Source organism: Wickerhamomyces anomalus (genome assembly GCF_001661255.1).
Source record: "Wickerhamomyces anomalus NRRL Y-366-8 unplaced genomic scaffold WICANscaffold_7, whole genome shotgun sequence".
Taxonomy (NCBI): Eukaryota; Fungi; Ascomycota; class Saccharomycetes; order Phaffomycetales; family Wickerhamomycetaceae; genus Hansenula; species Hansenula anomala.
Genome location: NW_017567116.1, coordinates 821,702 through 832,841, shown reverse-complemented (window position 1 = coordinate 832,841; position 11,140 = coordinate 821,702). Strand labels below are relative to the sequence as shown.

General features: G+C 34.3%; 6 protein-coding genes across 6 annotated transcripts; 1 reads left to right on the top strand and 5 right to left on the bottom strand.

Moving 5' to 3' along the window:
- Positions 1-245: 245 nt before the first annotated feature.
- WICANDRAFT_35934 (D-xylulose reductase XYL2) lies at positions 246-1,307 on the bottom strand (the record flags this gene model as incomplete). The annotated part of the gene is made up of 1 exon (XM_019182375.1): positions 246-1,307. One exon carries the CDS (start codon positions 1,305-1,307, stop codon positions 246-248), a length of 1,062 nt encoding a protein of 353 aa, XP_019036516.1.
- A 318-nt stretch (positions 1,308-1,625) lies between these two features.
- Positions 1,626-4,282, bottom strand: WICANDRAFT_81523 (uncharacterized protein; the record flags this gene model as incomplete). The annotated part of the gene is made up of 2 exons (XM_019185249.1): positions 1,626-4,120; positions 4,177-4,282. The coding sequence occupies 2 exons, from the start codon at positions 4,280-4,282 to the stop codon at positions 1,626-1,628; spliced, it is 2,601 nt and encodes an 866-aa protein (XP_019036515.1).
- A 190-nt stretch (positions 4,283-4,472) lies between these two features.
- On the bottom strand, positions 4,473-5,432 carry WICANDRAFT_81522 (uncharacterized protein; the record flags this gene model as incomplete). Its single annotated transcript, XM_019185248.1, has 1 exon — positions 4,473-5,432. The coding sequence occupies one exon, from the start codon at positions 5,430-5,432 to the stop codon at positions 4,473-4,475; it is 960 nt and encodes a 319-aa protein (XP_019036514.1).
- Positions 5,433-5,613: 181 nt separating this feature from the next.
- PRR1 (serine/threonine protein kinase PRR1) lies at positions 5,614-6,696 on the bottom strand (the record flags this gene model as incomplete). Its single annotated transcript, XM_019182395.1, has 1 exon — positions 5,614-6,696. The coding sequence occupies one exon, from the start codon at positions 6,694-6,696 to the stop codon at positions 5,614-5,616; it is 1,083 nt and encodes a 360-aa protein (XP_019036513.1).
- Positions 6,697-8,025: 1,329 nt separating this feature from the next.
- On the top strand, positions 8,026-10,488 carry RGR1 (Rgr1p; the record flags this gene model as incomplete). Its single annotated transcript, XM_019183936.1, has 1 exon — positions 8,026-10,488. The coding sequence occupies one exon, from the start codon at positions 8,026-8,028 to the stop codon at positions 10,486-10,488; it is 2,463 nt and encodes an 820-aa protein (XP_019036512.1).
- Positions 10,489-10,646: 158 nt separating this feature from the next.
- Positions 10,647-11,021, bottom strand: WICANDRAFT_81519 (NADH dehydrogenase [ubiquinone] 1 beta subcomplex subunit 9; the record flags this gene model as incomplete). The annotated part of the gene is made up of 2 exons (XM_019185247.1): positions 10,647-10,787; positions 10,842-11,021. 2 exons carry the CDS (start codon positions 11,019-11,021, stop codon positions 10,647-10,649), a joined length of 321 nt encoding a protein of 106 aa, XP_019036511.1.
- Between the last annotated feature and the right edge of the window lie 119 nt (positions 11,022-11,140).

Genomic DNA, 11,140 nt, shown 5'->3' with positions numbered 1-11,140 from the left:
AATTGTGGTCAACAGGTCAATATGCTTCTGATAATCTGCGTGTTATTCATAATTCGCTCTTCAGTCCTATTTTCAGTTTCAAATCAAATGACTTGTGACTAGTTACTTACTATATTAATGTCGTTTTTTATACAAGCAGCTTACAACAACAAAAACAGCATTAGTATCGCAAAGGCAAAGTCAGCTTTCTTTATTTATAGTACTATGTTATACTAAAGCTAAATATCAGAATATGTTGACCAGAATCAAAGTTTAGAAGTATCTTCAGGACCATCAATGATAGTCTTAATGACATCTTTACCATTTTTAACAATATTGTCATACGCAGCTTTGGCATCTTTGAATTTGAACCTATGCGTAATGATCTGCTTGACATTGATCTTACCAGAAGAAATCATATCAACTGCATCTTGGTAGTCACCGTGACAATATCTAAAGTTACCTTTAACTGTCAATTCTCTTTCAGTCATTTGTGCTATTGGGAAACTAACAAAATCTTTACCCATACCAACTTGAACAAAAGAACCACCAGTTTTAACAAGGGCAAGACCATTTTGAATTGCTATTTCAGCACCAGATGCCTCCAATATAACGTCAGGTCTACCCCCAAGTTGTTTCAATACCTCAGTAACAAAATCACCTTTTTTCAATGAGTTATAAACATGTGTTGCTCCGATTTTTTTAGCTAGTTCTAATTTAGTATCAAAGATATCGACAACCAATACTTCTGAAGCTCCTAAAGCTCTGGCTGCACCAGCAGCTAATAAACCAACAGGACCAGCCCCAAAGACTGCAACTTTTGAATTGAACTTGATTCCTCCAAGTTTGGCTGCATGGACAGCTACACTTAATGGCTCAACTAATGCACCTTCATCTAATGAAACATGATCTGGTAATTTAACAACGAAATCTTCAGGCATCAAGTAGTATCTTGCCAAAGTACCATCATAAGGAGGAGTAGCAGCAAAAGCCATATGAGGGCACAAGTTATAATGACCTGTCTTGAACTCATCTCCAAAACGATCAGGGATACCTGGCTCAATAGCAACATTATCACCAACTTTAACTCTTGTAACTGCTTTCCCAACTTCAACAATGACACCTGAAGATTCATGACCTAGCACCATTGGTGCGTTCACCACAAATGTACCACAACGTCCATGAAGATAGTAATGGACATCGGATCCACAAATACCTGTCTTCTTGATGGCAATTTTCACATAGTGGTCATCCCGAATTTCAGGAACTGGTCTATTCTCTAGGACAATTTGGCCCTTGTCTTTCAGTACAATTGATGGGTTAGACATGATTGTTTTCTGGGTTGAATATCTAAATGTTGGATGTTGATTCTTTAATTAAGGTGACTAGAAAAAGAGTTTTTTTGTCGTTCTCGAAGTTTTATTATAAATGGATGGCACTACCCCATACTTCTTCGGATTTTACAGTACAAAAATTGACAATAGGCTACGCGGCGCTGTTTCCAAAAAAAGACACCAGCCAGAAGGAAGCGACAGAGCTCAAATAGCCTACTATCAACCCACAAGCCAAAAAATGCTTCTACAGAAAGGCTAAAACAGTATAACAAAATCAGATTAAAGAAAAACAACAATACATAACTAATTATCTCAGATATTTACCTCATTTTTGGGAATTTGAGGTTTCTCAAGCTTACTCTTTAGGAATGTAGAGAAGCTATCATAAAATAGAACAAGATTTTGAGATTGAGGTATCTTTCTTTCCAAAATCAAGTAAATTTCAACTATTTCAGCTCTCGTCTTCTGGAAGCTATCAATGGCCAAATTTGAAGTAAACGGGAGAAGCTTTTTGACGATCTCTTCTGTATCGTCTCCTGTCATGTCCTTGTAGTTGGCAGCAAGATAAAACTTAATCATGAACAAGCATGCATATTTCTCCCCTTTAAGTTTCCTATTACCCAATATATCACTGCTCATAAGGTTGAAGATTCTCTTAAAATCCTGAATTCCCACAGCCTGTATCATCAAACATAAAGATTTTAAAGCCAACTTGTAGATGAATTTAGATGTGGATTTTGTCAACGGGATCAATAAATGAATCAATGAGACAAATGATTCATCATTCAAAGTAAAGCTGTCACCATAATAAACAATCTCTCTGGAAAACAAAATAACTTTTTCTAATAGTTTGGATCTTGAGGTGCCAACCATTTCCAAAATATCTTCAATAACATCAAATATTTTCTCTTCAAAATATGAATACAACTGTTTTGGTTCATGAAGACGTAAGTGTCCAATCAATAGATCAAAATTCTCATATCTTTCTTTCCAATTCTCTGAAGATTCTTTACCCACATAAACATCCATGAGTGTATCTATATTCTCTTTTGAAAGTGTCTCTAAAAGATCTGTATTTATTGAAACCTTGGGATCGTCTCCGAATAGCTCCAGCAAATACCCTTCGATATCAGGTTCCTCTGTGCTAAAAAAATGCTTCAAGACCTCGTCTGTAATTTTTGATTTTTGTTGTGAATGAAACTTTGGCCGTGGTGAACGAATGATCCTTTCTACCCTGTCATTATTCAATATAGGAATTTTTGAGCTTGGTGACGAGAACAACTCATTTTTGCTTGCAGGTGAACTTTCAAAAACGGCTTTCAAAATTGATTGTTTTCTGGGTAGCGATTGCTCATTAGGCAGTATTATCTCCTTCAAAACTTCATTTTCAATATTCACGAGATCGTTAGCTTTAGAACTGTCCTTCTTTAAAGCATCTGTTGATTTCTCATAGCTAGATCCCAGTTCTGGACCCATACTATCTTCTTCAGTCAGTGATGTTGCAATTGTAGACGTCTGCTCTTTTCCGGACAGGATTTCAAAGAAATCAATTTTCTCATCAACACTGCTATTATCAGGAGTAAAGCCTTCTAGATACTCATTCAATTCCTTGATATGCTTGATTGACCTAACATAACTTTCGACTATGTTACTAAATGCCTCTGATTGCTGAGTTTTGTATTCTAATTCAGAGGATCCAAGGTCCATTTGAAAAACAGTTTCTGCAAAATTATCAGAAGGTTCAGCTTGATTTATACGTTCGATGTCATCAGTTAATTGATATTCATCATGACCCTTCTCATTTTCAAGCTCATCACCATCTCCCCAAACAGCTGTGATCTCATCTGAAAGAAGTGTCATGTTTACCGGAGAGTTCCTGGAAGATAACGAGTGAGGCTCATGGTTGATCTCTAGTGATGATCCCTGTGAAGAAGGCAAAAGGTCAATTAGCTTTCTTCTATTTACCAATTCATCAATGGTTTGATTAAACTCTCGCGAAGCAGCTCTGTTGACAGGTATTGAATAGGAAGGATTTGAATCAGAATATTTATCAATGGTAAGCGGAATGACTTGATAGTCTTCAGTTTCAAAGCGGGTCATAAATTTTTCAAAGCTATCATCACCCATGACAATGGTGGGTGAAATCAAGGCATCTGGATAATCATTGGTGAATTGGATAACATCAGTGGTTTCTTTCTTTGAAACTTGTTCTTCGTGTGAGCTATCATTATTGAGACTTGGACCACCACTAATATTAAACAACTCAGATAACGATGGTTTATCATACTCAACGTCACTAATTGTTGGCCCGAATGACTCAAACGCAGTTTCAAAAGCATAGGAGTGATCATAGTCCAAGCTGTGGATGGATTCAATGTATCGTTCAAGATCATTGGGATTTTTCAATTCAGGAGTTGGTACTGTTTGAAACTGACTGGTAATCTTTCTCTTCTTGATGAACTTGAGAACTTTTATCAAAACTGCTGAAAACAATAGAATAGTGAGTAGTAAAATAACCAACTGTGGATTGTAAAACACTTGATCAAAACTTGAGAGATGTGTGTGTTTCAAAAGACTATACCCTGTGGGTATAAATGAATCAGACCAACCCAATCCAAAGTCATCAAGAGGCTCAAAATAGCCATTCTCAACATAGTCTAAAATGTCAAAACCACCGTATGAATCATTATCTATATCAAAACCTTGGTAATCTTCAAAGAACAGGTCTAAATCTGGGAATTGGGTTTGTGTTTGAACTTCTGAAATTTCATCTTCTGGTTCTTTTGAGGATTCAATCAAAGGAGGACCTTTTGAAAAGTTTTAGTTAGTTCCATTATAGCATTATCCACAAAATGATACTCACCATTCGAGTGTTTAATTCTTAAGCGCTGAACAAAAAGTGCTGACCAAAGCTGTTGAACATGCCACAACTGGGCGGTAATTAAAGAATAGATGAATCCAAAAACCATCCTGACCACCACCAAAGACCTCAAATTTTAGTATTTTTTTCTTGATCTCCCCAGTTTCCTTTTGAAAAGTTTTGCTCAACTTTCGAAACTTGTTGATGTTTTGATTTTTTTGTGTTTGTGGTTCATCGGTGAAAAAAATTCAAAACAATCAAGAAACTTGACACAAAACAAAATCTGACCAGTCATAATTTCAAACTTCAGTCTCGAGTTTTTTTGCCGCTATTTCAAGGAATTCCACAGGATCTCTATCAGGCTCTACCCATTCAAACCCATCTCCACCTGTAGACCAATACTCTTTAAACATGGCTTCGTCTGAACCTTCTGTGATCATAAGTCCCATTTCTCTAAACTCATCTCTAATCAGCTTCTCGATTTGTTCCCTGTCAAGTACCATATCTTTTTGAAACTGTTCAATAAGGATTGAATTTGTCAAATGATAGTTGGAGACATTAGTTGTATAAAGTTCATCGAATATTGAAACCAACTTGTGACACATCTTATAATCGTAATGATGAAAATACTTTTGAAACATTGAAATTCCAGGTCTCCAAGTGACCAAGTCACTATATCCCTTTTTCAAAAAGAATGTAAGGAAGAACATATTGAAAAGATAAATATCAAATAACAAATGGATAGCTTCATGACCAGCAATTGCAAATTCTAGCAGCCCATTGAATGATAAAACACCTCCAACATACATCAATCCCAATTTTTGTAAATTTTTGACTTCTTTAACTTCAAAATGATTTCTATTCATTTTGATTAAACTCAATGAAGTTTCAACATCTTTATTCTTGTATAATAATTGTCTTAATGCAGTTTTATTCAATTCAATATCCGTGTTTCCTTTCACAGCATCAAAAATAAATCTTGACTGCGGCACTGGATTCTCAACCAAATAAGATCTCAATACATTCGACGGTTGTGATTGAAGTCGAAGTTTATCGAATAGGAACTGTTCAAGATCTGGTTTCTTATATTTGATGATTTCGTTGATGGAATTTTCATTGAACGTTGACGATGTTGTTGGATTATCCTTCAAGAAACCTCTGCACAACTTGATGGCTTTCAAGCAATTGGTTTCAGACCTACTTTGGTTAAGCAGACCATTGACTTGTCGTTGAATGGTTTTGAAACTTTGGTGGGACATGTACAACACATTTGATCAAACCATCATAAATCACTATTCAACTTTATACCTAGCAGATGTGCTAGTTTTTTTTCTTCGGTGTATTGTCGCGACACGCGAAACTACATACAAGAGGTCTATGTATTTTATGAGAGTTTCTCTATTAGATATTAAATTGTATGTATTGGGTCATTATGATCAATTAAAGACAGCCTGCCACCCATGGGTGCGCACAGACCTCAGCAGCTGTCATTCTCTTTTCTCTTCTTATTAACAAGTTCTCCACAATAAACTTTGCACCGTTCCAATCCTCTTCTTTCCAAGTTATTCCTTTATTTTCATCAGAAAATTCATTCCATGACCATTCGATTCTTGCGATTCTATGGGCAACTCTAGATCTTCCTCTGATTGACTTGTTTGGCGGTGGATCAAACGGTAGTCTTCCTTCCATTATTGCATATAACAAAACACCCATTGCCCAACTATCAGTTTGTCTCCCATCATAAGGCATACCAATCAACAACTCTGGAGGAACATAATCTTCAGAGCCACAACGTGTTGTTAATAGTGGATCAGATGGATCAATCTTTCTTGAAAGACCAAAATCAGTGACTGTGATCAAATTTTCAGTTGAGGTGTCCAATATTAAGAGATCCTCTAACTTATGGTTCACCAATATGTTTTCCAGTTTTATATCTCTATGAACAATATTATTTGCATGTAAATAAGAGATTGCGATTGCAACCTCTGCAAACATCTTTCTAATAATGCGTGGAGTTAATTTTGCTCTATGCTTTGATGCCAATTCGAATAAATCACCACCTTCACAGAATGGAGTAAACATGAAATATCTCTTTTCTGTAATAAGCAGTGCCAATAGGCTAATGATTGAAGGATGTTTCAAAAACTTGAGTATTTCCAATTCTCTTTTCAAAGAGCTTTCAACTCTTGATCTTGTATCTTTTGTCATTGGTAATTCAACAATTTTCACAGCAATGAATGGATAAGGGTTTGACTGATCAACTGCTTCACCCAATACGACATTACTGAAGGTTCCCTTCCCCAAAGCTCGTACATGTTTCCATCTGTGCAAAGTATTGTCATTATCATAACCAGCATAAATCACTTCTTCAGTTGTTCTAGCCACTAAAGGGTCCAAGGTTTCTTCTCTTTCCAGTATAGCAGATTGTTCTTCTATCGGAGTAGACACTGTTCTTGTTTTTGGTGGTTTCAACGATGCCAGTCTTGCATCAATGTTTGATGGGATATTTGATAATTTGTTCATGGAGCTTGAGCCATATTCTGATGTGATTCTATTGTTATTGATTGTGCTAATGTGGTTTGCAGTTGGTCGTATAGATAATGAACCATATGATTTCTTTCCTGAATGTTGTGAATATTCACTAACAACTGGGGACGGTAGTTCTGTGATTGAATCGAATTCTGGTGAAACAGGAGACCCTGTAGATTTTGCAGTTGAATCATTCATATTTTGAGTGAAATTGGTGGAGATTGAACCAGAAGAGAATGGCTGTTTCTTTGAACCATCATTTCCAAAAGCTCTTTTGAAGAAAGCCTTGGGGTTTGACCTTTTGGAAGGGGATTCATCATTTACTTTCCTTTCTGTTGACATAGTCTAGGTAATATTGAGCCCTGTTGAATAATTATAACTAGTTCTAGATTCCAGATGTGATATGCAAGGGGATTCAAGAGACAATACTTTTTTCAATTGATAAATATGAGCTATGGATTTTTTTGAATTTGTGTGCCAAAGTAATCAAATGAGCCCTGTGTTTTAATATATATCAGCTAGTTCCTATTAATTTCTCCGCACACAACAGCTTCCTGAAATTGTGTTGAAAATCTCTTCTTGTAATGATTTCGATCTTGAAGCTGATCCGATGGTGATTAATATTCTCAGTCAATCACAATCAACACATATACCGGCCAAAAAAAGTCCTTATTTTCGTCTGCTAAAAGACAGGTGTAAAATCTTTTCCCAAATGAATGTTTTTGTTCTAGCTTTGTCCTTTAGCAGCTCTTCCTCAAGCTCTAACCTTTGCCTCAAGTTGCCTTTTGAATTGGTGAACCGAAGTCTTTATCTGTGGAAGTTGGCCGTCTTTTATTTGAGGAATCAAAACATTTGTTATGCATTTTCCGTATTCGGACTCTTTCTGTTTTGGGACATTTCGAGTCTTTTTTTCCTGGAAATTTGTTTTAATGGTCTCTCGAACGAAAAGTGGAAAGGTATCAATTGATCAAATTACCAAAACAAGCATCAATCCAGTCATCAACGGTTCGGTACTTGCTGCTTTGGAACAGTCGTACTAGCAGAGGATAGCGTAATAATAGAGAGCGCTGCTGTGGGTGTTTTTCATTTGATTGTTTGAAACGCCAAATTGCACAGAATTGGATTGCCTTTCATTGAAACAGAAAGAAACCATTATTCCATTAATTAACTAGAAAAACAATCAAAATTCATTTTCATCTTTATAATAGGTACTATCCAACTAGAATTATTCATCAAATAGGGCTGGAAACAGTTTATCCTGCATTATCATACACACTTTATCAAGAACAACAACCAGCATATTAATAATATATCACAGACTCAATGGAATCAGAGATTCGAAGTCAACAGCCCCCAGAGATACCTCATATCACAACTAATATAATACCTCTTTCTGATATCTTGAGAAAGTTTTCTGAATTTTCATATGCAGAATTATCACACATTATTCAAATACAACCAACAAATGAAGCCAAAAAGAAAAAACTACTAGAGCTCATTGTCTATCTACGACAAGAATACGTTAGATTGTACGTTTTGACAAAATGGTCCAAGATTTCAGCTCAAGATTTTAGTAAATTGATTGATTTATTAGCATGGTTAAGAGAACAAACTAATTACTTCACAAATTTAATATGGGCCACCAAATCAATTAATCAAAGTTTACTTAGTGCCAAATTACCAAACCCTGATATCATCACTGCATTGGAAGTGTTTACTGAAGGTAGACCAACTTTACCATCTCATAATTTAATTGAATCCAAAATTACACCACAAAAGATTTTACAAACTTTAAAAGATTTGAATGTGATTTTATCAATGAAATTTGCTCTTGTGGAAAACATACCTGATAAGTTTTTGAATTACGAAATAAAAGATGGTAGAATATTCATTTATACTGATGATTATGAATTTCAAGTTTCTGTCATTGATGACAATTCCCCATTCTTTATGATTGATTTCAAGTTCAACTTTGGTGATTTTGAACCAAGTCGGAAATTATTGAGAATATCCAATGATGCTTTAAGGATAGGCGGGTTTAATGAGCTAAACAAGATCTTGACCAATTATACAAATACTATGAAGTTGTACATGATTCATTTGAAATTGAATGGATTGAAAAATATCAAACATATTTATCATGCTGATAAGTTTCAAATTGTGATACACTATTGGATCAATAGTTATGTTTTCAAAAACTCTTATATCGAAATTGGGTTGAACAAGGACAATAACATAATTTATAGATGGTTCAAACAAGCTCAGTTTGTGGAAACTTTTCAAGACATTGGATTCATCGATGATTTTTTGAATGTCATCTATTATAAACATGCAGTTTCCATACTGGATCAAATTGATGATATAACAGTTAATAAATCAGTATTACAAATCAATGAAAAAACAGGATTGTTTTATTTCAAAAATTCAACTCCACTAATGAATAGCTTTTTGAAAAAACTAAATACAGATGATTTTAAAAACATCAATATGAATCTCAAACTATTAAGGATGGATCATAAATATATGGAAATTTCTACAATTCTGTCAGTTACTGGATGGATACAAAATGATATCATCAAATTAGCTCCACATGAAGTTAATAAATTGGGTCAAGAGAAATTGCTCAACTATCAACAAAAGGAAAACACGGTTTTTTTATCGAGAAATTTGAAATTTTATACAAGAAAAGAATGGCCATCAAATTGGTTTCTTGTATTATTGATAGACACTAAAATCAAGTCATTTATTGGAAATGTTAGATCCATAGCTGGTCAATGGACAATTTCCTCTTTGAATGAATTAAACATTGAAACATTTGACTATAGAACTTCCAAGGGATTGATTGACTATGTGTCAAAGAAGATCATATTACACTTGATAACCAATGAACTCGGCTCGGCTGTTTATAAAATCATTAAAGATGACACCATTTTGATTCAAACTGATTCATTTATTTCAATACCAGATACATCAAACACTTTATACTTGAATTTTAAACTAGAACCAAATAAGAAAAACATGATGTTGAAATTGAAGGGGAAACTAAACAATAGTTTATCATTAGAAGATTTCGTTATTGATAAAAATGGTGTTTTTGAAGTTTTTGAAACTGTTGAATTTAAAAGATTTTCGATTTTGGCAAACATTATCGCTAAATTACAGAAATTATCAAAAGTTATCGGATTGATTAATTTCTTGAAATTGGAAAGCTTGAACCTGCTGAATGTTAAACTAGATGAGATTGTTTTCAAATATGGTTCGCAAATTTGTACCCTTAGAGATGGATTTGATATTGAGTTACCAACAACAAATCCACACAACATTTGTTTGGTTTCTATTAAAAGATATTTGCATAAAAGAGGTATTGGTAAATTATTCAAATATTTACAGGAATCAAATGTTTTAGTGGAGAAATTGAATGAATTGGCAACTCAAGAAAGTACAGATAAGAATGATTATGATCCATCAAAATTAAGATATGAAGTCATTCCAAAAAATTTGAATCTTTTCACTGTTATGTATTATAACAATTACAAACCGGAACGTCAATGTCTGGATCTGAATATCGAGATGAAGATCAAGAATGGGAAATATTGTTATCTGATCACATTTGACAGAGATTCTGAGTTCAAGAGTGAATTCACAATGAAGGGTGAATTATACAATAGCATGAAGCATAAATTTAAGCTGGTCCCACTGCGTAATGGTATCATGTGCGATGAATCTGGTATTGATCAAGTTTTAGGATATTTCCATGATAAAATTATGACAAAGTTGGTGAATTAGGGAAGGATATACTTTCATTCAAAGTATAATAAAAGTTTTTGAGTTTTATCTACGCATCTTCTGTAGTATGATATTTCTCATGATATTTTCTTTCATAAATAAATAAATAGATGAATAAATAAGGTTATAAATAAATAGTGTAATAAATAAATAAGATCCTAATAACGAGCAGGATATGGTTCATCAAGACATGGAGGTGTATTTCTTTCAAATTTGGTACCACCAGCTCTTTGTGGAGGAATAAAAGGATCTGGATGTTTATATTTTTCAAGCAATGATTCAGTCTTGTCAATTAGACGCTAAAATTAAAAGTCAGTAAGCCATCCTCGATGCTTGATTCATTTGTCACTCACTCTCAATTCTTTTGGATCAGAAACATCTTTATGTAAATCGAATTGAGCTCTAATTTCAACAGCTTTTTGTCTATATAGATCTCTTCTATTGATCCAATTAAATGCCAATTTTAAGGAGCGATGGTATAGTGATTGCACCACTTTTCTATTGGCTGGTGAGAAAGGTGTAACTTGTGACATTTGTTTTCGTGAATTAAACCTTTTCAAACTTGGTTTAATGTTATTGAATTGTCCCTTAAAAAGTCAACTTCACCAAAAAAACTGGGAATACAACATCCCGACACCAAGCTGAAATATTC